Source organism: Mesoplodon mirus (assembly GCF_964341445.2).
Source record: "Mesoplodon mirus genome assembly, chromosome: 3".
NCBI classification, from domain to species: domain Eukaryota; kingdom Metazoa; phylum Chordata; class Mammalia; order Artiodactyla; family Ziphiidae; genus Mesoplodon; species Mesoplodon mirus.
This window is the reverse complement of record NC_138978.1, coordinates 8,576,231-8,600,115: the sequence shown is the minus strand read 5'-3', so window position 1 is coordinate 8,600,115 and position 23,885 is coordinate 8,576,231. Positions and strand designations below refer to the sequence as shown.

General features: G+C 45.0%; 2 protein-coding genes across 2 annotated transcripts in view; one reads left to right on the top strand and one right to left on the bottom strand.

Annotated features, from left to right (window-relative positions):
* MTOR (mechanistic target of rapamycin kinase) overlaps positions 1-23,885 on the top strand; it is a 120,815-nt gene that overhangs the window by 45,088 nt on the left and 51,842 nt on the right. The window contains exons 26-28 of the mRNA XM_082614800.1: positions 4,101-4,243; positions 6,862-7,024; positions 7,162-7,307. Of these exons, the coding sequence (XP_082470926.1) occupies positions 4,101-4,243; positions 6,862-7,024; positions 7,162-7,307 (452 nt within the window). The remainder of the gene's footprint in view (positions 1-4,100; positions 4,244-6,861; positions 7,025-7,161; positions 7,308-23,885) is intronic.
* On the bottom strand, positions 9,724-16,581 carry ANGPTL7 (angiopoietin like 7). The gene is made up of 5 exons (XM_082614801.1): positions 16,014-16,581; positions 13,369-13,469; positions 12,595-12,789; positions 11,754-11,952; positions 9,724-11,530 (listed from the first exon to the last, which is right to left on the bottom strand). Exons 1-5 carry the CDS (start codon positions 16,381-16,383, stop codon positions 11,361-11,363), a joined length of 1,035 nt encoding a protein of 344 aa, XP_082470927.1. The 5' UTR covers positions 16,384-16,581; the 3' UTR covers positions 9,724-11,360.

The window sequence follows — 23,885 nt, the reverse complement described above, 5'->3', positions numbered from 1 at the left end:
CTCTATGCTGACCAAAGCCTGGGATATAACCAGCTTCTCATCATGTATGCCACCAGCTATGCACTTAAAAACAGGCAGTTTCAAATCATCTCTAATGGATGGATCTAAACAGAGTAATCATATACTTCACTGACTTTTAAATAAATATACCAGGTTGCTTATTTTCCACATTTTGCATTAATCTTTAGTACTTCTAATGACTGTAAGCAGCTCCCAGTTTGAATTTCAATGTGGTAGTTTTCTTTATTAGCAGCTGATGCAACACAGCTGCATTTCATGTGTAGCAGCAGATAGAGGTAAAGAACTGGGCAGGGCTGGGTCCTAGTTGACTTGGTGTCTTCTTTTGGCCAAGCCCATAACGATTTGCACACAGACCTGTGTGCGTGTGCTCACCCACAGCTTTGAAACACTGGCCTGTACTCCTGACATCAGTCTTTACCCACACAGACAGCTGCAGAGTGACCACTACTGAGAAACGTTTGATGATTTAAGATGAAAGTGGTAAAATACCCCTGGGTCATGAGCGCTGATGCTCTACCTCTGTGTGTTTTGTAACTGCTAGTCCAAGACTTCAGGAGGAGAAAGGTCATCAACACCTGGCATTCCCAAGCAGTTGTTGAGGCCTCCATGCTGACACCTCACATTTGAGGGAGGGGCCAGACAGGGAGGCCAGATGCACATTTCTACCCAGATGTTTTCAGCCTGCCTAGGTTCAGAATGTCCTTCCAACCAGGCAGCTGTCCACTCAGCTTTAGGGCTTTGTTCTCTCTATTTTAGGAAATTCCCCAGTGGTCTAGTTTGCTTCCAGAAAGTTTTGCTTTCTACCCAGGACTTGGAAAGATAAGCATAACCTTTGCCAAACAGAAAAAAGAATCTCAGTCTGTCTCACCTGAGAGAACAGATCAAGTTAAAAAACCTTAAGTGGGCTTCCCTGGTGGTGCAGTGGTTGAGAGTCCGCCTGCCGATGCAGGGGACACGGGTTTGTGCCCCGGTCCGGGAAGATCCCACATGCCGCGGAGCGGCTGGGCCCGTGAGCCATGGCCGCTGAGCCTGCGCGTCCGGAGCCTGTGCACCGCAGCGGGAGAGGCCACAGCAGTGAGAGGCCCGCGTACCGCAAAAAAAAAAAAAAAAAACCTAAGCCAAGCTCGCCCCAGCTGACTCTCAGATCCATTTCATCGAAAAGTGAATTGTGCTTCTACATACTCATGTGATGATAATTAAGGATTGGTGTATTTGTCAGTTTTAACCAGCTTTCAGAAGAAGAATTTGCCACCTCAGTCACCTTTCTGTTGGCTATGCTAACAGAGGATTTACATAGTACAGAAAACATACAGACCATTTATGTGAACCTCTAGGATGCCTTCCAAGATTCTCAGCAGCTTTCCTGCCTCATGATAATCTATCCGGGCTTACCTTCTAAATGAGTAAGCTGGCGTTCCATCAGCGTGCCCCAGTGTAACCAGATGAGGCAGTCAGCGGTGGGTGGGTGAGGAGAGGAAACTGGCTGGAGTTTCAACAGTTACTGTAGAACCCAGAGAATTGAGAGTTGACTATGTTTTAAATTACAGAGCAGTGGGGAAAGGCCCAGGTGAGGGACACATCCTGTTTGATAGATTGTGCGGTTGTTCCTTAAGCTGGAATTTTTTGAAGAGCCTTTTGCTACCATTTATCAAATGGTACCGATGTTAATGATAGCACTAACCACCAGCACCAGTTGTTGAGCGCTTCCCACGCGTCAGGCGCTGTTGTGAGCACTTTACATGTATTGACTCATTTAATCTTCACAGTAACCCTGTAAGTTTGACGCTGTCACTAGTATCCATCCCTCTTTTATGGATGTGGACATTGAGGCACTGAAAGCTTAAGTAATTCGCTCAGTGTCAACCAGTAGATGGTGGAGCCAGGATCTGACCCAGGTATGACTCCAGAGACCAGTCTCTTAGCCACTGTGTTGCATTGCCTTCGCCTTACCCAAGCTCAGCCTCATATCATTAGAGGGCAAAAGATATTAGTAATGCTTCCCTGTATGTGTCTGACTTCTAAATGCCTTGCAATACAGCGCCGGTATCCAGAGACTCGCTGTATAGGAAGGAAACCAGAAATCTGTGGATCGAAAAGGACTTGATGTTCCCATTTCGTTCAACAGAACAAGGTCTAAAAGTCTTTGGTATCTTCTTCTAGTTCAGGGGTTCTCATTGTATGGTGAGTGAGAATCCTTCACATAAATTTTTAATTTGTCTCTCGTAGTATCTCTACTTCAGTTTTTGACAAAAAATATTAGTTTATGTAATGTTACTGCTTGGTAACTCATCAAAAGCTATAGCAAATCTCCATTTATCCCAGGAGGTGATGGACTGGGTCATTGATGCTCAGGTGGTGTAGCACATGGGTGTCTCTTTCACTCCCTGGACTACTTCACTTGAGAACTCTGCTTTAACTTATCTGATTTCCCTATTTAGGGAGGATTAACATGTCAGTTCTGCCAGAAAAATGTTTTAAGAATATATTTTAAAAGTTAGGGATTTAGTAGTTAGGGCTAAGCCAATTCAACGAGATGTCATTCTGATAATACAAGCCACCATGTTTTGCTCATCTATTCCAGCTAGGCCCTTTAGCTGCATTATCCCTAAATGAGGAAGATTAAGACTCAGACAGCAGTGTACAAGTAATTTGCCCAGAGTCCTTACAGCAGGTGAGTGGCAGGGCCAGGGTTCCAACCAGGTGTTTCTAACTTCAGAGTAGCAGGCACTCAGCATAAAGCACTAACTTGTGCTGAGCACTGTGCTAAATCTGTTACACATATTAACTTAGTTAATCTTTTTTTTTTTTTAAATCTTGGCCATGCTGTGTGGCATGCGGGATCTTAGTTCCCTGACCAGGGATTGAACCCGTGCCCCATGTAGTGGAAGCATGGAGTCTTAACCTCTGGACTGCCAGGGAAGTCTCTAACTTAGTTAATTAATCTTTAAAACACCCTCTGGGGGCTTCCCTCGTGGTGCAGTGGTTAAGAATCCGCCTGCCAGTGCAGGGGAGGCAGGTTCGAGCCCTGGTCCAGGAAGATCCCACATGCCGCAGAGCAACTAAGCCCGTGCACCACACCTACTGAGCCTGCGCTCTAGAGCCCGTGAGCCACAGCTCCTGAATCCCACACGCCTAGAGCCCGTGCTCCGCAACAAGAGAAGCCACCGCAATGAGAAGCCCGCACACCACAGCGAAGAGTAGCCCCTGCTCACCACAACTAGAGAAAGCCCGCGCGCAGCAACAAAGACCCAACTCAGCCATAAATTAATTAATTAATTTTAAAAAGAACACCCTCTGATGTGGGGACTATTATCCACACTTTTCAGATGAAGAAACTGAGACACAGGGAAGTTAAGTAACTTGCCCAAGATCAGACACCCAATACGTTACATACGTGGGATTTGAACTCCAGCCACTGAGCTCCACAGAGTGTGGCTGCTGACCACTCCCCTTTACTGCCCAGGTCCAGGGCCTGGATCTTTCCATCCACCTCCCTAAGCCGCCCCTGCTAGTACCTCTTGGTGCCTGGAGAGCTCAGAGTTTTGAGGAAAGTTGGAGGGGATAAACTACAAAGTAAAAATTCAGTCTGTTCACTCCTTTTGTCTCATTCCACCACACTGCCGTGTACTCGGGCTCAGTGCTCACCTGATGGTCACACTACTGAGGATGGTGTCAACCTGAGCGCTTCCCCCTCTCTGGGTGACTCTGCGTAAGATGAGCCAGTGTCCCACTGCAGGGTGTCCCGGGCCCCTCACACACTGCTGGAGGCCATTACGCTGTGTTGGATGCATTCTGAGTGTGATGGTCCCCATCCACTCTGGGGCTGTAGAGCTCTCTGCTTTGCAGATAGAGTCCAGCGCAAATGAGGTGTAAAACAGGCTTTCTTTATATTATGAGAGTTTGCTGCTTTTGTTTTATGGCTTTAAATATTACTCTTTTGTATTTGTGCTCGGGGAATTTTATCATGAGAGGTATAATTTTATAAATCAAAGAAGTGGAATAATCATTAGATAAGCAAGGGCTCTTTACAATTGGCCCTTACAGTTGATGGTTTTCCTTTGTCGCCTGTGGCATGATAGGCCTGGGGAGCTGCCAGAAGGGTCTCCAAAGATGACTGGTTGGAATGGCTGAGGCGGCTGAGCCTGGAGCTGCTGAAGGACTCCTCCTCGCCCTCCCTGCGCTCCTGCTGGGCCCTGGCACAGGCCTACAACCCGATGGCCAGGTATGGTGTGTCAGGGCTCCCTTCCTCCCAGCTTCAGATTGGGATCAAGAGGGTCAGCACGTAGAAAATGTTGTATAAGAATTAGTTTTTATTAGCAGTAATAGTAAAAGGTTTTTTTAATTTTGTTAACCTCTGGGGGAAAAGATAAAAAGGCAAATTAAAGAAGCTCTTATTATAGGAAAAACATCCATCTTAACCTTGCTAGTATACCTTTCCTTAGTAGATCTAGGTCCAAAACTTTAATTACAGAGTCATTTATAACTCTGAAAACAACTATGTAATAGCTTAATATAACCTGTTTTCCAATAATAGTGATACTCCAGTTATTTATTGCTGCATTACAAATACCCCAGGACTTAGTGGTCTAAAACAATAGCAGTCTAAAAAAATTACTTATTTTACTCACAAATCTGCAATTTGGGCAGGACTTGTGGGAACAGCTTGTCTAAGCCCCACACAGTGTCAGGGGTATTTGTCCAGGGGCTAGAAGAGCCACTTCCAAGATGGCTCATCCATATGTCTGGTAAGTTGGGGCTGACTATTGGCTGGAAGTTCAGCCCTGGCCAGGGGCCTTGGTTCCTCTCCACGTGGATTGCCCTATGGATTGCTCAGGCTTCCTCACAGGAAACTGGCTGGGTTCAAGAGTGAGTGTCCCCCAGGGAACGAGGCAGACGTGCACGATGCTTGTATGGCCTAGTCTCGGAGGTCACATAGTGCTACTTCTGTCCCGCTGCGTTGAAGGCAGTCACAGAGGCCTACTCGGGCTCCGGGGGAGGAGACGTGGGTGCCACCTTTTTATAGGGGAGCGGAAGGCTCCTAGAAGAGCGTATGGAACAGGAGCTAGTGCTGCAGCCATCTTCGGAAAACAGAATTTGCCGTAAAAAATACTATAAACCTTTAACAGCGAATCTTAAATAGTCATGGAAAATTTGGTTTATAAAAAGCTTTAATGCATGTAAAAGATTCATAGTATGATGTAAGTGAATAAGATGGAATACAAAATGGTGTAAATGTGTGATTTCAACGATTAAAAATATATGTACATAGGAAAAAGATTAGAAAGTAATACAATAATGATTATCTCTAAGTAGGAGGATTGAAGGAGCAATTCTTTTCTTTTTTATTCTTTTCCTTATTTTCTAAATTTTTCTACAATGGACAGTTCTTATTTATAATGAGGCCTTAAATGGTGCTTTAATTAACAATGCTTTTCATTAGCAAGAAGCAAAAAAATGAGGTATTCCATTTCACTTTCATCCGCACAGCTGGTTTGCTATTTGGAGCGTATTTAGCAAGAATAGCGATGGTCCCTGAGGCTGTTGCTTGGATGCCGTGATTTAGTTCATCTGATTTCTTTCAAATATTTTATAATGCTTAAAAATCATTCCTAGGACTTCTCTGTTTCCATAGTGTGCAGATTTCACACGCTCGGCTACTGTAGCGTACCTTCATCTGCTCCAAGTCCCTTTTGGGCACACTGTCATCCAAAAGAGGCTTGTGATAAATATATACATATGTGTCTGTCCCCTTAGTGCCAAGTATGTTCATTTGGCCTTGGACCTAGATCAGAAAGCTTACTTCTTAATTTACACAGGGTTTCTTTTGATCTTCATGTTATCCTTTGAATTTCAAATTTTATTTTCTTCCATCAGATTCCAAAATTATATATACATCGATCTGACTTAACCTTTTAAAATATGTAATGAAAAGTAGATGTATAAGCATCAGATGCTTTACCCCATACATTATCTAGGCATATCCTGTAGTTTCCAACTCCCCTCTCCACATATTCACCAAAAAAAGAGAGGGTAGGATTAAAATTCAGATGTCAGGGGTAGCAAATATATTCACCCACGTGGTGCTGTAGTGATTTTAAATAGTTGTAGTGATCTTAGAAATGATACCTCTGCTTCCAGGTCTTCCCAAGGCCCCAGCTGTTAGAGGTTTGGCTAAGAGAATCTTTTAAGACTTGTGGATTTGGATTCTGTTTTCTAATACTGCTAGTTTCTTAAGTTCTGTTGTCATTTTGTTTATGACCATCCTACTAAAGGTTCTGCTTATATTTTGAAAAGCAATAGCACATGCTGCCTTTGCCACTTCTGACCTTAGGACTTTGGACATTGCCTGAGAAGAAACATCCCAAGAATCATTTGAAGATTATTGTTTTCTGAATCTTTTATGTCAACTGCTATGTTAGAAGTCCCTTTCTGTTCATCCCCTCCAATGAAGAGAAGTGATGCAACCACTGTGGAGACAAGTTACTTTTCTCTGCTCTTTCTCCCCACACGCCCCGCCCCCACCCCTAGTTCCCTGTACCTGCGCTGTAAAATACAACAGTCACTAGCCACGTGTGCTTATTTTAACTTAATTAAAATTAACTAAAACTTAAAATTCAGTTCCTTAGTCACACTTACCAAAGTTCAAGTGTTCATTGACCAATGGCTACCATATTGGACAGGGAAGATATAGACCATTTCCAGCAAGTTCTTTTGGACAGCCCTGGCCTGTATAACCATAATCAGTGATGCCGGGAGTAGATTGGTAGGTGTGACTTTGTGGCACCAGGCAGAGGCGGGAGAGGCATTTCCAACTTTGTCTTCACTCCTGTCTGCCTTCAGGGATCTCTTTAACGCTGCATTTGTGTCCTGCTGGTCTGAGCTGAATGAAGACCAGCAGGATGAACTCATCAGAAGCATCGAGTTGGCCCTCACCTCCCAGGACATCGCTGAAGTCACACAAACCCTCTTAAACTTGGCTGAATTCATGGAACACAGTGACAAGGTGAGACTTTGCCCAATTGTCCAGATGGAGCCTGACAGGGAACCAGCTGGTGAGAGGGGAGAAGCACCCGCACAGGCCACTCTTGCTTGTGCCCCGTCTGCCATTTTCCTATGCTGTGGGGTTCTGCTCTTCTCCAGGGCCCCCTGCCATTGAGAGATGACAATGGCATTGTTCTGCTGGGTGAGAGGGCTGCCAAGTGCCGAGCATACGCCAAAGCGCTACACTACAAAGAACTGGAGTTCCAGAAAGGTCCCACCCCTGCCATCCTAGAGTCTCTCATCAGGTAGGCCATAAACCCTTTTTAATTGCTGCCTTCATCTAAAATGACCTCTCTTCTCCCACTGCCTGGTGACAGTTCACTGGAGGCACTTGGAGACCTCTGCTCTGTGAAATCTGCCATCAGGCCTGGCCAGCACGTTTACATGAGATGTGGTTGCAGATGGCTCTCCCCAGTATTCTAGCCAGAATTGTCATTTCTGTTGACCCTTAGCACCTGGGCTTCTGTTGTTTTCCAACCTGTGCTTACTTGTCCCAATGAAATTAGCCTAGAAGCAGTTCTGTGGACAGAGCAGCCTAGGAAAGACAGATTTTACATCTGGGTTAGAGCGCGCTCTCTGGCTTGGGATTAGGAGCTGGATTCTGTGCCTCAGAGACCACCCGAGGGCAGGGTGGGTTTTTATTGGCTAAATATTTTGGTGCCTGAGTCTTCCTCCTTGGAGTTCTATGAATGTAAAAGACAGAGTCTGAAATTCCATGGTCTTTTCCCCTCATTTGCTTATGTTCTCTCATAAGATGGTTTTGAGTCTTCTGGGTATGGAAAAAAATAGGTTGTTTAATAAATTTTTTGCTGTTATGAAATTACAAGCAGCCTTAAATGTTAGCTCCACAGCTCCTAGAGAACTGTTCACTTCCCCTAATGATCATCAGAGAATATTAACTTCAGGATCTAATTATCTTCATGTAAATGCTGACATGGTTGATTATTTCACTACAGATAGTTTAGGAAAAATCACCCAGCTAATAAGTACCTCCACTGTGGCTGAAACAGCCTGCTGTGTATGGTGCTTCCTTCATTTGAAAGGATAATCAAATAACCAAGTTCTCTGCTAGCTCTGCTTTTGAGTACATGCTAAAAAGTTTTCCTTTAAACACTTTAAAAAGTGACCAAAAAGATAGAAATAGAATCATGTTTTTGCCCAAATAAGTTGGACTTCGAATGTCGATTTCTAAAATACCACATATGGTGACATTTTTTTTGACATTAACCTTGTCACAAAAAGTTTAGATGTCATTCAATTGTGTATCTATAAAAGTATGAGTAAATTTCAGCAACTATAGGTTTTGATTAATGTAATATAGATGTTTTGTCCCCCCAACTTTATTGAGGAGTAATTGACAAATATAATTGAATATATTTAAAATGTACAGCATGATGATTTGATATGCATTATGGAATGATTACCGAGATCAAGGTAATTAACACATCCATCACCTCACATGGTTAGCTCGTGTGTGTGTGTGTGTGTGTGTGTGTGTGTGTGGTGAGAATGCTTAAGATCTACTCTCGGCAAATTTCAAATATACAAAACTATATTATTAGCTATAGTTGCTATGCTGTGCATTAGATACTCAGAACTTACTCATCTTACAACTGAAAGTTTGTACCCTTTCACCTACATCTCCCTGCTTCCCCATTCTCCCATCCCCTGACAACCACCATTCTATTCTGTTTTTATGAAATCAGTTTTTTAAAAAATGATTCCACATATAAGTGATACTTTACAGTATTTGTCTTTCTCTGTTTTACTTTACTTAGCATAATGCCCTCTAGATTCATCCATGTTGTCACAAATGGTAGAATTTCCTTCTTTATGGCTGAATAATATTCCATTATGTGTATATTATATGTGTGTGTGTATGTACATATATATATACACACATAGTATATATATACATAAACTATATTTCACATTTTCTTTATCCATTCATCTTTTGAAGGACATTTTAGGTTGTTTCCATATCTTGCCTATTGTGAATAATACTGCAGTGAACATGGGAGTACAGATATCTCTTTGAGATAGTGATTTTGTTTCCTTTGAATATATATCCAGAAATGGAATTGCTGGCTCACGTGGTACTTCTGTTTTCAGTGTCTTGAGGAACCTCCAGACTGGTATAGTGGTGTGGTGGCTGCAGTGCACAAGGGCTCCCTTTTCTCCACTTTCTTGCCAACGCTTATTATGTCTTGTCTTTTTAATTGTCATCCTACCAGGTGTGATATCTCACTGTGGCTGTGCTTTGCATTTCCCTGATGATTAGTGGTGTTGGGCACCCGGTCATGTACCCACTGGCCATTTAGATGTCTTCTTCAGAAAAATGGACTGTTTAGGTCCTTGGCCCATTTTTAAATTGGATTATTTGCTTTTTTGCTATTCAGTTGTGTAAGTTCTTTATATTTTTTAGATATTAACCCTGGGTTATGGTTTACAGATAATTTTTCTCCCATTCTGTAGATTGTCTTTTCAATTTATTGATCGTTTTCCATTGCTGTGCAGAAGCTTTTTAGTTTGAGGTAGTCCCACTTAATTTGTCTTAGCTTTTGTTGCCTAGAGCCTCGATTTTCTTTAGTTGTGGGGTGTATAGCTGATGAGAGAAAATTATTAGCTACTTCTGCCCTAGGCATCTTGTGCTCTTCCTTCTCTTCATCTCCTAACCCCCAATCTTTTTCTCCTCTCTCCAAGCAGATGCCCATGAGCATCTCAGATCCCCTCCCTGCCTTAGGAAGTTTCTGTCTGACTGCCTGTCCCATGGGAAGCCCTACTCCAGTGTACTTCTTCTCTACTCACTTTACTTCTTTGAAAACCCTGAGGGTCTTGTTTTTAAGGTTAAGTAGGTTCCCAAACAATCAAAGGACTATAGGTACAGTAAAAAATAGTGAGTTCGAGAATTATGCTTACCTTACACTGACTAGTTCAAGTGAATGGTTCTTTTTGACAAGGAAAAATTGCTTCCTGAAGGTCAAAATTATTTGACATCTGTTATGGCTAAAGATGTTTCTTTTCCCTCTGCGTGTATGTAAGTTTGCTCAAGTAGAAAGTAGGAGTGTTGGTTTGCAAAGTGTTTTGAAGCCAGGTGGTGGCACTGGCCTCTGTGGCGGTTGGGTGGAGGTCAGACAGTCTGACCTCTTCCGGTGGATGCCGCCGCCCTTTTTGTCCCTCGCTCTTTCGTCTTTGGCTTCCTGCTCCTCCCTTGGTTTCCCTGAAGACTGCAGCACACTCCGGAGTCTCTTTCTCACGGCTCACTCTCTGATTTTTCACTTCAAACTTTCCACCATGCTCCCAGTGGTAACAGTAATCATTTTAAAAGGAACGAGGTTTAAAAGAGTTTATTGTAGAAGGAAGAAAAAACTTTGAAAGTTTAAAACAAACTACAGTATTGTATTTCTACAAAGCAAAATGCTTATATACAGCATGAATTATTTCTTAACCATAGTGCCATTTACCTTCCTGTTTCAGCCATTTTTTTATAGATGAGATAAAAGAGGAAGCCCTTTTCTTACAAAGTAAATAAAAATAGACATATCTGTATTGACTGTGACTATTTTAAGGCAGTTTTTTGCAGGCGTCCACAGGGACTTATCTTCCCCTCCCGCTGGAGCTCCTGCCACCGCTGCACCCACTTCCTGCCTCTCCGTGCTGGGCCCTGATCGAGGCCGAGCAGGGGAGGTGCTCAGAGGCCAGCTGCAAGGCCCAGAGCCCTGGAGTTTCCTCCAGTCAATGCCAGCCTGGGTCCGTTCACCTCCAGCAGAAAAATTTTTGTCTTTAAAAAAAAAAATTGTGTAGACTGAAGATAATTTCATTGGATTTAAAAGCAGAAACTCCTGTCCTCCACCACCCTCTTCACTCCTTTGTCTAACACCCAAGAGAATCAAAATAATGTGGTCCTTTTCAGCAAAGGGGTTTATTGTCCGCCCTCACATAACCTAGGCCTTAAGGAAAATGGTTAAAGTGAACTCACAGTTATTTTTCTTTCACAGAAAAATCATGTGGAAAAGAAGCTGCTGCTATGTCAGGGATCACAGGCAGACAGCCCACTCAGGGCAGCCCCCTGAGAAGTCTGTGTCTGGACCCACTGTGTTTCATTAAATACTTCCATTTACTGTAACGTCCTCAGTACATAGTGTTTTCTGTTCTCCTAAGAGACTTGCTCTCTCACTGAAGAGGATAGGCCATTTTCTGTCCCTGCCCTTTCTAGACTCCCTTCCTCTCCTCCTCTGCCTTTTCCCAGCCTCCGTTTGTCTCCATTTCTCCAGCCCTGCTCCAGAGCAGGCTTCTTTTTACGGCTGGAAGTCTTCTGGGCGGATTTTCATCTCCACTCGTTTGAGGGAGTAACTAGACCCATGCCAGCCGTACCAGGTGATGCCGTCCGGGTGCTTGTTGTGCTCCCCAAGGCGGTAGTAAACGCCATTGAGGTTGGAGTCTGTGCAGCAGTTGTACCAGTATCCACCTGGGGCAGGAAACAGGTCAGTGTTAGGATGTCCTCGGAAATAGCCGATAGACTAGGCAGCAGGGATTTGTGATGTTCTTTAAACTGTGCCTAAGCCATTGGGTCAGTGTCAAACGGGAGTACCAAAGCCAGAATACCAGCTGCAGTTACAAATTCACTCTTTCTCCTCCAGTGGGACTATGGCCTTGTACCTGAACTCCCACCTCCCAACCCCAACTCTCACCTTTCCGGAGCTGGGCACACTTGTCTAAGCAGTTGTCATTGTCCTTGTCCTTGGTGCTGAAGGGTGTGTTGTTGTGATAGACAAGGGCATCGTTCCCCACGTTGCCGCTGTAGTTCCCCAGGAAGAGGCGGTAGCTGTTCAGTTCATTGCCCAAGACAAAGTGGCTGTACTCAGCGTAGCGCATGTTGCCCTCCCAGTCCTGTCCGGGGGGCAGAGCCTTAGAAAACGCAGCAGGGCCTCCTTTCATACCATCCTGCACCTCTTCCCTCTCCCCAGCTGCAGCCATACACCTTTTTACTACTTTATTACTTGTCTACCTCTAGTTTAACACACTAAGCTGGGAATCAGAAAACAAGGGTCCTAGATCAGACTTCTCTCCTGGGTCACCCTATGGCCCTGGTTAGTCTCTCATTCTCTTCCCCTTTACATCCCTGTCTGTAAGATGTACACGTGTGTGTGTGTTGCTGTATCCCACTCTGAGATGTCATAAGAGTAACTTGAGAACATAGTGACGCTTCAGGGCCTTTGATGAGGGTCACCAACCGATACCAGTAAGGTTTGCATGTAGAGGACCTCATGCCCCAGGCCAGGGCAGGGACCACAGTGTTTCAGCCCAGCTGACTGTTGGATTCCTCTGCTCTGGCCTGAGTCTGGCCTCTCCCTTGTACCTGCAGCCTCGTTTTTGTGAAAAATAGGGAAAAAAGCCCTATTCTTCCTCAACTGTACTGCAACCTGCAGGAAAACCATCTTAACGAGTACACCAGCCAATGGTGAACAGGAGTAGGAATGACGCCCAGGAGTTGCACACGGTTGGGCGTGGCGGCCCCGGTCTCGTGCTCACCTCCATCTCCACGCGTAGCCGGGTTGGCCGCCTGGAGAGCCGGTGGATGTGGTCGTTCCCCAGCCAGAAGTCCCCACGGATGCTGCCAAAGCCCTGCTTGTACTGCTTCCAGTCCCGGTAGAAGGAGACAAGGCCACTCTTTCTCCTCTGAATGGTGGTCCAGCCACCACCTGCAGTCTCCATGTCACAGAACACCTGGAGCAGAGGGGATGCCCCCCCTGGTCAGGACGTGCCGAGGCAGGCAGCGCGAGCCTGAGCGTGGCTTCCCACCTTTCTCCCAGCCCACAGAGCCAGGGGACGTGTGCCCTTCCACAGCCATGCTGGCTCACTAGGCAACGATTCTGCCCCAGGGTTGGCAAGCTGGGCAGGCTGGTGGTTTACTGAAATCAAAATTGAGGATAAGAACAAGTGCACGGAGAGTCTGAAAGGAAAAAGTCCAGGTCCTTCTGACACACTCCCTATATGTTCTCTTTTCTCCCCAAAGAGTCACTGCCCTAGGATGTGGCAAGGGATCGCAGCTAGTTAGGTGGTGGTTATAGCATTATCTAACTATGTGAGAAGGTTTAGTGTTTGGTTGCTAATGATTTGAAGGAGCAAAACAGATGCCTGGATTTTTTCCCCCCATAAATTGAGTGTTTAGATAGCTCTCTGGTGTTGATGTGTTTGCTTCTCTGTCTTGAGCTTCCCTCTCTTTAGACTGTGACTAGCCCTGTTGTCCCCAGCCTTTGAGGGGGTGGAGGATAGATGGTAGTACATGGGCCGTGATGACCTCACCTCCAGCTCAGGGCTGCCCAGGAAGTCATCGGGAGGAAGCTTATACACTCCAGAGATGCGGTAGTTCTTCTGGTAGAGAGACGAGCAGTCATAGATGGCATCTACAAAAGGAGAAAACCACAGGCTGAGCATCCAAACCCCGGGGCTCTGTGGCTAGCCGGCATCCTCGCTGCATCTAAATTGAAAGTTTAGGAAGGGAGACTTCATTTCTACCACAAAATTCACAGGAGTGTTCATTGCTGGGCAGTGTCTGGACTTGGGAGAGGTGGGCATCAGGAGGCCAGGAATGGGTGTGTTTTGGCCTCACTGGTGGTAGGGCTGAGGGCTAGGGAAACCCTTCACCTGGATAACACAACGGTACAAACAGGTGGCTTCAGGTTTTTGCTGAAATAAATGATCCTCCTGTAGTTCTAGGGCATGAATTCTGGAAACGTTACAATGTGTGAGGGCCACTAACAGATCCTCCTGTTTAATAGATTCAGCTTCTGGGACAGCCAGCCTCTAGTCCTAAATAAGTCATGAAGATCTCATAGGGTCTGGTTTTATTGTTTCTCGGTTTGTTTTTCTTGCTTTTCAGAGGTAATGGCTACTGCCTACTAGGTCCCTTATTAGCAGAGATTTATAATTTTATCTTTCCCTCCTTAATCCAACACTGCTAGACAAATGAAAATGCAAACACCCTAAGGAACCCTTGGAGGCCTTCCCCTGACACCATTATTAAAACAAGGAAATGAGAGATTTGGGCAGGCGGGCTCTCACTCTGGGGTTGATTTTAACGTTCCCTCAGCTGCCCTGGGGTCTCGTGCTTTATGAAGGACTTTGTCTCCTTGTCGTTCTAAATATCAAAGAGGCTTGTGGAAGGGAAGCCTTTCCAGGTAGGATTCAGGGAGCAGGCGCTCTCGCCTGTCTAGGAGATGCCTCCTGCCCACTGTGTCTTGGGATCCTTTTCTCGGTGACCGCTGCACCGGACCTTCAAGAAGAGGACACAGTTGGCAGTTTCCCGCTGTGGGAATTGTTGAAGACAGAGCACTTTGGGGAGGGGAAATGGGAGACCCTTGTCTTCCCTATCCGAGGTCATCACTTCCTCTTACTGATGAAAGCATCAACTTACTGCTTTCTCCAGGGGGCTCGCTACTCACAGAGTATAAAGGTGACCCCACACCTGGTAGCAGAGAAGAAAAGTAAGGAATGAGGGCCTGGGCAGGAAGAGTAAGAGGCCCGGCAAGAGAGCTGCATTTGACTCCCAAGAAACTCCTTGCTGGGAGATGAGAAAATCCCGCTTGGAGGAGCAGGACATGGCATTGGTCAGATTCCTCTGTCTCGCCTGGTCTCCCTGTGTGTCTGGTTTCATCACACAGACCAAATCAGGACTCACTTGTCTGGAAAATGGCCTGAAAAGACCTTTCTAGTCCCAAACTGAGAGTCAGGAAGTACATGCTTAGAAAGTCCCCTCCCTCGTGGACCTCCCTCCCCCCCATCCCCTATCCCACCCACCTAGGTCATCACAGAGCACCGAGCTGAGCTCCGCGCACTCTACAGCAGGTTCCCACTAGCTCTCCATTTTACACGTGCTCGTGTATTTATGTCAAACCTAATCTCCCAGTTCATCCCACACAAAATTTTTAAGCTTAATTTCATGTTAAAACTTTTTCTTCATTTGAGTTGAGGATAACCAGTAAGACTTACTTTGCTCTTTATTCTTGGCTTGGTTTATAATATGACCAAAAAGATTTTCTTTTAAGTTTTTATATCAGCAAGAAATGACATATCTATAGACTCTGCTCCTTGTAACTAATAATTTCCTGATAATTTCAGCAAACCAAATTTCTGTCTGAACAATAAATTCACCTTGGCCTGTCTAAGCTAAGTAGAAACTGAAAATTGTTTTGGAAAAGAAAACAGTAAGCGTGTCTTCTTTTCGACCTACTAAAGATGTAAATTTCAGCATTGCATTTTCCTGTATAACTGGGGAGAATTTTATTTGCAATTGTGGGAAAAAATAGAAATACCAGAATTGCGGGACCTTGAGGAGTCAGTCCTTTTTGAACCTGAAGGAATCCTTCAGATGGCTCCGGGCAGTGTCTGTGCACTTAATTCTGAGCCAGTGAGTATTAGGTTGGCAGACAGGACACCGAAGTCCATTAATGCCCATTCCACTAAATCCCAGGGACCCGAGAGAACTGTTTTTGGCAAAACTTTGCTTCTAGAGACGTTATGATTTGGGTGTTCATTCCTGCTTCCTTGGGACTGAGGGTACAAGCCGGTCAGCTCTGGGTAAGGAAGTGGACTAATCAGGAAAACTTGAACCCAGTTTCTAAGACTTGCTTTGTGACTTTGAGCAAACCGCATGGTCTCTCTGTGTTCCAAGATGGTAATTCATGCCTTCAGTATGCCGAAACATTGCAGGGATAAAAAAAAAAAAGCTGGGTAAACGTACAGAACCTTAGAAATCAAAAGAAATACTTCGTAAGCCTTTGCTAAAGAGAAAATAGAGCTGGTGGCACGTACCCAAGAAAGTAAGTTCCATAAGAACCCCCAGGGATCGTTCTGACGACCACGTCACCTAGAAGCAACGCTTCAGACGGGAGGCGCTCGACTACGTGAGGGGGAAGGTGGTGAGTAGCGTGAGGACACGTCCTCCTTACCTGCCAAGGTCTGGGTGACGGTCTGCGCTGCCTGCAGCTGCATGATGCCGATCTGACTGTTCATCTCGGAGTACTTGCTCTCGGCCTCTGTGAGCCGCGACTCCACGCGCTTGGAATTGCTCTCCAGCTCCATCACCTGCATGACCACGCTGACCCAGTCCCTTTCCTGCTTCCTGCTCAGGTCGCTCAGCAGGCTGCTTAGGTTGGCAATTTGGGCCTTGAGCTCCTTCGCCTCCTCACAGCAGCCGGCCACGGTGAGCTCTGCAGGTGTCTTGCGCTTAGGGGGCTTCTGTGCCCACACTGGGTGGCTGACAAAGGCCACGGTGAAAATGCAGAGCCAGGCCACGGCCGAGAGAGTCTCTTTCAGCATCTTGGGTGGGCCCGGTTGAGGAAGGCTCTTCCTCTGGGGGAATCCGGCTGTGTCCAGCTGAGGTGTGCAAAGCTGCGGCAAATTAGAACCTAGCCCTTTCGCTCCTGGTGGACTTGCCACTTTGTTGATCTTCCCCCCTTGCTCTTTCTTAGCCTTTCTCAAAACTTGAGTTTCTGAAAGCGCAGCTTCATTGGGTATCCTGTAGCTTTCCTTCCCAAGACTGAATGCTCCACAAACTCAGCATCTTAAATATTGTTTGCTGCCTGCACCTCCACCCCTACCGTGGCCGTGCATAGCGCTTTAGCCCCTCCCAGCTCATCTGGGAGGGTCAGGTGCCTGTTGGGTGAAGTCAGTGTAAACTTAGGCCAGAGGAGGGGAGGAGAGAGACGGGGGCAGTCTTTCTTTCCTTGCCTGCACAGTCTCTGGGCTAAGACAAGAGGACTGAATTCGTGTGTTTCCAGTTTTGCCTATTAGATTGTACCCCTGCCAGCCACTGGCTCTGCTCTATCAGCAAGCAGGGCAGGGTCAGAAGAATTTCCAGATTCCATTCTAAAGGTTATATAACCGTGGGGTGAGCATAAGGTAGGCAAAGAGAGTTGGGAATAAGACTCTCCACTCACAGGGAGACCTGTTAATGCAATCCACGCTGTTTATACGAGGCTCTAGTCTGTTTTGGCCTCCTTCTGAATGTGCTTTTAGCAAGGCTCATTATTCCTTTCTCTGATCATCATTCAGTGTTTTACAAAACCCTCTTTGGGCCTGGATCTAACGCTATCTCACATTTGAAAATTTCCAACTTAGAAAAGCTTTAGAAATAGAAGGATAGAGGAAATCTCTTAAGAAACAAAAAAGAACTTGGTAGCTTGTACCCACAGGCTTTACCGAGTTCTTTCTTTTTACATACTTTCTCCTTCAATAAAGAATGGGCCAGTGTTCGCCTCTCACACTTGACATTTGGCATGGAAGTGGCAGAGGTGGCAGCAGGGGTGAAAACGCAGGACCTGGTCCCGGGATGGGCACCTGCACGCCCATCAGTGTTCATGCAGAAGAGAGAACAGGCACAGCCACGGCCCATGGTTCTCAACCGGGAAAGCGTGTTAAAACGCAGAGAAAAACATCCCCGTTGCCTAATAATCCATGTCTAGAGCCTCATTTCCCTTTTCCTACGGAATATGGTTTGCAGATTTATCCTCTATATATGATATATATATCCCTGACAATAGCGATATTGTAATTTTTCATGTACTGTATTTAAAGGAGATTCCTCCTTTGAAAACAAGTGGGGGAAAAACCTGGGTTTTCAGCAAATCTTAAATCCTTAACATGAGCTTTTCACTAAGCAGGTAAACAAAGTTCCCTCTGTCCATACGCGGTAACTGTCTTCGGAACATACTCTTGCTGTTTCCGGGTGCAGTGCTTATACTGTTGCTATTCCGTATGGGCCCCTCACACACAAGCCTGAGGCCTGGCAGCCCTCCTTCCCACCGTGACCCCCAGAGCCTTTTTCCAGTCAGGGCTTCTGCTTCTCAGAAAGTCATTTCTGTTCAGGCAGCTGGAGTTACCAAACACTTTTTTTTTTTTTTTTCCTGTAAATCAAAAAGCAGGAGTGGATCAGGTGGATCAGGGTTTGTTTGCTAGCCTGCTCATCTTCTTTGGCTGCTTAGGAGTGAGGATGTTGCTGGAGTCCTATAGCAGCTTGTCATTCTGCTCAAAAGGGTCTTTTTAGAATTGGCACTGTCAGCCGGTCCCTGCTCTCTCTTTGCAAATGTCTAGTCCAGCCGGGCACTGCAGCCTTATTAGCTCACGGAGCTCACTTCACTAAGGCGAACCTGGCCCCGACCGCCAGCATCCGACAGGGTCATTTAGCGGGGTCTGCTAAACTCCATGAGGATCTTCAAGATGATCTCCTACCCAGCTTAACCGACACCGAGCACTGAGCTTAAACCGTGCGGCACACAATTGTATGTAGCATCACACATGATGCTGCTGTCTTGGTAGAGAACATCATGGAACAATGGCGCTTTATGGATTCCTGGCCGGCTTTTTGTTTGTTCTTTCCAGTAACCATTTCCTCTGCCCAAACAGAAAAATGTTGTTATGAATAGATTTTCATATCTGGGCAGAAAATGAATCGATCATTCATATTTGCGACCCGTGTAGCAGTCCTTTCCAGGAAAGGTAGGAAGGGGTTCCTAAGCTTGGATCAAAAGCATCTAGCTTTTAGCCTGAGTGCCTACTCTCTGACATTTGTTTTCTGGAAACTTATTTCTAACATAAGGCTTAAGTTGGAGACAGAAGCTTTTTTTATTTGAAGATTTTCTTAAATTGTCTAATCTGCCCAAATCTTCAACACCCCCCCCCATTTTGAGAAAAATTGCTAATTAAGAGTATATCCCATGCCAGAAGATTATCTGTCCTCCAAAACATCTACAACCCTAGGGTGTCCTAGATTCTGAATTTCAGAAGGAAGGAAAAATAAGTCCTTGTTTTGAGTACAGCTAAGCCAGTAGAGGAAACCAGGACAAATGGGGAAGACTAGAGCAGTTTTCCCTTCTCTGAGAGGCTTTTAATCCCTTCTCTGCCCTTCGGTGAACAATGTGACCATAAAAAATGGGAATTAATTGAGAAAATATGGAAAACCTGTGTTGGACACCTTACAGTTTTTCCTTTTCTCCATTTTGCTGGTGGTGAAAGAGGGTCAGCTTGGAGCTCCTGAGACAGATGTTTATGAAAATAAAGCTTATGTTCTTTTGAGAAAAGCCAGTGAGCTTTTACTTCACAGTCTGGGCTCTGCTGCCTTAGGCTGGCACCAAGGATTGGATGTGTCCGAGCAGCCTGGGAATTCTAGAGCTGAGAAGGGCCAAGAGCTGGTCTTTGCTTCTCCCCCAATAGGGGCGTCATGTCTCATTTTCTTGACAATGTTCCTGTTGGAGCGACTCCTCGTTTTCCAGTGTATTCGTGCCCCTGCCTGCTCTTACACCATCCTTCCAGACTGGTGAGGGAGGAACAGCTGCCCTCGGTGCCAGGCTCTGTTTGTTGAATGAATACATCTCAGAAGAATCTGCCTTGTTGTTAGTTTAGCTGTGTGTTTGTGGTCATATTTTACTTCCAAAGTCTTCTAATGAGCCACAGCTGCCTTACTACATGTGGCCATTTAACCCCTGACCCTTCTACCACTCAGTCCTACTTCCATCTCAGCCCAAAGTCCAGGTCCATCGCAGAAGGTATTTGCACCTCTTCCCTAAGCCTTCTAGTTTGCCACTTCTCCCAGAGAGTGTGTCCTGGGCTTATTAGAAACCATTTCTTTCAGGCCTCCTCTTAGCGTCTACTGTTTAATTATAGCACCTAGCAAAAAAGTCTGTCTCTGAACCCTCTTAGGAATTTGTAGCCTCAGGTGCCTCGCAGGCTAGGTGGAGAGACAGACAGCTGAACTCCAGGACAATGTGACATGCTGGGGTGGGGGACACAGCAGAGGGGGAGTGCCCAACCCAGATGAGGTTCTGGAAGGTCTCCCGAGGGAAGTGATACCCAGGGTTGTTGTTTTTGTGGGGGGTTTTGTTTTTTTTAAGGGAAGAAGTAGCCAGCAGTGGGAGAGGGCATTCTGAGCCAAGGTGCAGCTGTATGAAAAGCCTGGGCTTATAGAGCCTAAGTAGTCAAGTGTGGTGTTAAGGGGCAAGAAGGAAGAGGAGTGGTGGCAGGAGTTAAAGCTGGAGGAATGGAGGCGCGTTGGGCCTGAGCGCCCTTGTGCATCCCTGCGAGGCCGTAAGTGTTGCTTGGGAGACAGGGGGCTGTGGAAGGAAGCCAGGAAGCTTTTACTTCTTGCTTTGTTTTTTTTTTTTGAGTCTCACCAGGACAGTGGCTCTTTGTAGTTACCAAACAAGGTTTTTAACTGGAAGTGGGTGGCTTAGAACATCAGAATTTCTTAAAACTGTAATGCATTCACATTAAATGCCCTGAAGGGCTCATCTGGCTTGAGGATTAAAGAGGTGGTATCTGAAGGACTTAAAGTAATTAGGTCTAGAATCAGATAAATCTGGGTTCTAATCCCTTCCCATCACTTGATAGTTATATGACCCTGGGCAAATTAATTAACTTCTCGGAGTTGACCAATCTGTGAAATGGGCATAAAAATTTTAACTACTACTGGACTTCCTGGCGGTCCAGTGGTTTGGACTCCGTGCTTCCACTGCAGGGGGCACGGGTTTGATCCCTGGTTGGGGAACTAGGATCCCACATGCTATGCAGCACAGCCAAAAAAAAAAAAAAATTATAACCACTTCACAGGATTTTTGTGAGGACTAAGTTAAATATAGCAAAAGATTAAAAATAGCTAAGGCATTTTTGAAGAAGAAAAATAAATTTGGAGGAATTACCTTATTAGAAATCAAGATTTATCTTAAAGCTACAGTAAGTAATTAAGGCATTGTAGTTTTGGCACAAGGATAGACAAATAGATAGATGGAGCAGATTTGAATGTCCAGAAACAGACCCACACATATATGAACCCTTGATTTATGACAAGGTACCACTATAGAACAGTGAGTTCCTCTGGGTAGGCTAGATAGCCTTATGGGGGGATAAAGGTTCTTGACGCTTACCCCATACCACACCCAAAACCTCAAGTCCAGGAGATTTAAATTCTAAATCGGAAAACAATAGGGCTTCTAGAAGATAACATAGGAGATTATCGTCAGCATCTTGGGATAAGCAAAGATTTCTTAAACAAGATTTGAAAAACACTAACCATAAAGGAAAACATCATTAAATGCAATAAAAGAAGTCATTTCTTTTCACTGGAAAACACCATGAAGAAAGTGAAAAGGCAAGAAGGTATCTCCAGTACATACTTCTGTGTATACTGTATACAGAGCATATATAGAACTCCTAACAAACAAACAAAAGCTAGCCAATTAAAAGATTGGCAAGAGATGTGAACAGGCGCTTATTTCACAAAAATTATGTCCAAAAGGCCAGTCAACACATGAAAAACTGCTCAGGCTCATTAATCATTATGGAAACTCAAATTTAAACTATACGGTGCAGGACATCCCTGGTGGCGCAGTGGTTAAGAATCCGCCTGCCAGTGCAAGGGACATGGGTTCGAGCCCTGGTCTGGGAAGATCCCACATGCCGCGGAACAACTGAGCCCATGCGCCACAACTACTGAGCCCGCGAGCCACAACTACTGAAGCCCGCGTGCCTAGAGCCCGTGCTCTGCAACAAGAGAAGCCACCGCTATGAGAAAGCTGCCCCACCAAAACAAAGAGTAGCCCCTGCTCACCGCAACTAGAGAAAGCCCACACATAACAACGAAGATCCAACGCAACCAAAAATAAATAAATAAAAATAAAAATTTTTTTTAAAAATGTAAACCAGAAGGTGCAACTTACACACCAATCAAAATGGCTGAAATGGAAAACACTAAATTCCAAGTGTTGACAAAGATGTGGAGCAACTGGGATTTCCATACCCTTCTGGTCGAAATGTAAAGTGGCAGTTTGTCAGTATCTTCTGAGACTGGAACATGCCCCTGTAAGCGAGCAATTCTACTGCGAGATTTGTTCCCACCAGAAATGCGAGCACACACGCGCCAAAGACACATGTTTGTCCGGACTTCCCTGGTGGTCCAGTGGTTAAGACTCCGCCCTTCCAATGCAGGGGGCGTGGGTTCGATCCCTGGTTAGGGAACTAAGATCCCACATGCCACATGGTGCGGCCAAAAAAAAAAGGAACGTAGTAACGTGACTTACCATAGCCCCAAACTGAAAACAGCGTAAACCCCCATCAACAGTAAGACACATAAATTGTGGTATGTTCATACACTGACATACTGTTCAGCAGTAAAGAGACAAAACTACTGTGGCATGCAACGACATGTATGTGTCTCGTAAACATAATGTTGAGTGTTTATATTATAGAGTTCAAAACCTGGTGAAACTAACCAATTGTATCAGAAGTGAGATAGTTGTTACCTCTTATGAGTTGTTACCTCTGGGGATGAGAAGGGAAGCCGTGATTGGGAGAAGGCTTGGGTGCTTCTGGGATGCTGGCAGTGTGTTGTGTTCTGTTTTTTGGTCTGGGTGGTAGTTATAAGGGTGTCTTCACTTTGTGATAATTTATCAAGCTGTACAGTTAGGTGTGTACTTTCCTGTGTATATATGTTGTACTTCAGCCAGGAAGCTTATTTAAAAATAGATAATGCACATAAAACACTTTGTTTTTTTTTTAATTTTATTGAAGTATAGTTGATTTACAACGTTGTGTTAATTTCTGCTGTACAGCAAAGTGACTCAGTTATACACATATATATATTCTTTTTCACATTCTTTTCCATTACGGTTTATCACAGGATATTGAATATAGTTCCCTGTGCTATACAGTAGGACGTTGTTGTTTATCCATCCTGTAAATAATAATTTGCATCTGCTAATCCCAATCTCCCAGTCTTTCCCTCCCCCCACCGCACCCCCCCCTTAGCAACCACAGATCTATTCTCTATGTCTGTGAGTCTGTTTCTGTTTGGTAGATATGTTCATTTGTGTCGTGTTTTAGATTCCACATATGGGCAATATCATATGGTATTTGTATTTCTCTTTCTTACTTCCATTGGTGTGATAGTCTCTAGGTCCATCCATGTTGCTGCAAATGGCATTATTTCATTCCTTTTTATGGCTGAGTAATATTCCATTGTGTATATCTATACCACATCTTCTTTATCCATTCGTCTCTCAGTGGACAAATTTTAGGTTGTTTCCATGTCTTGGCTATTGTAAGTAGTGCTGCTGTGAACATAGGGGTGCGTGTATCTTTTCAAATTATAGTTTCGTCTGGATTTATGCCCAGGAGTGGGATTGCTGGATCAAATGGCAACTCTATTTTTAGTCTTTTGAGGAACCTCCATACTGTTTTCCATAGTGGCTGCATCAGTTTACATTCCCATCAACAGTGTAGGAGGATTCCCTTTTCTCCACACCCTCTCCAGCATTTATTATTTGTAGACTTTTTTTTTTGAACACTAGTCCTTTGTTTGTTTGTTTTTTAGTATTTTTTAAAATTAATTAATTAAGTTATTTTTGGTTGCATTGGGTCTTCGTTGCTGTGCGCGGGCTTTCCCTAGTTGCATCAAGCAGGGGCTACTCTTTGTTATGGTGCGTGGACTTCTCATTGTGGTGGCTTCTCTTGTTGTGGAGCATGGGCTCTAGGTGCATGGGCTTCAGTAGTTGTGGCATGCAGGCTCAGTAGTTATGGCTCATGGACTCTAGAGCACAGGCTCAGTAGTTGTGGCACACGGGCTTAGTTGCTCCGCGGCATGTGGGATCTTCCCGGACCAGGGATCGAAACTGTGTCGCCTGCATTGGCAGGCGGATTCTTAACCACTGCGCCACCGGGGAAGTCCCTTACTTGTAGACTTTTTAATGATGGTCGTTCTGACCAGTGTGAGGTGGTACCTCACTGTAGTTTTGATTTGTATTTCTCTAATAATTAGCAATGATGAGCATCTT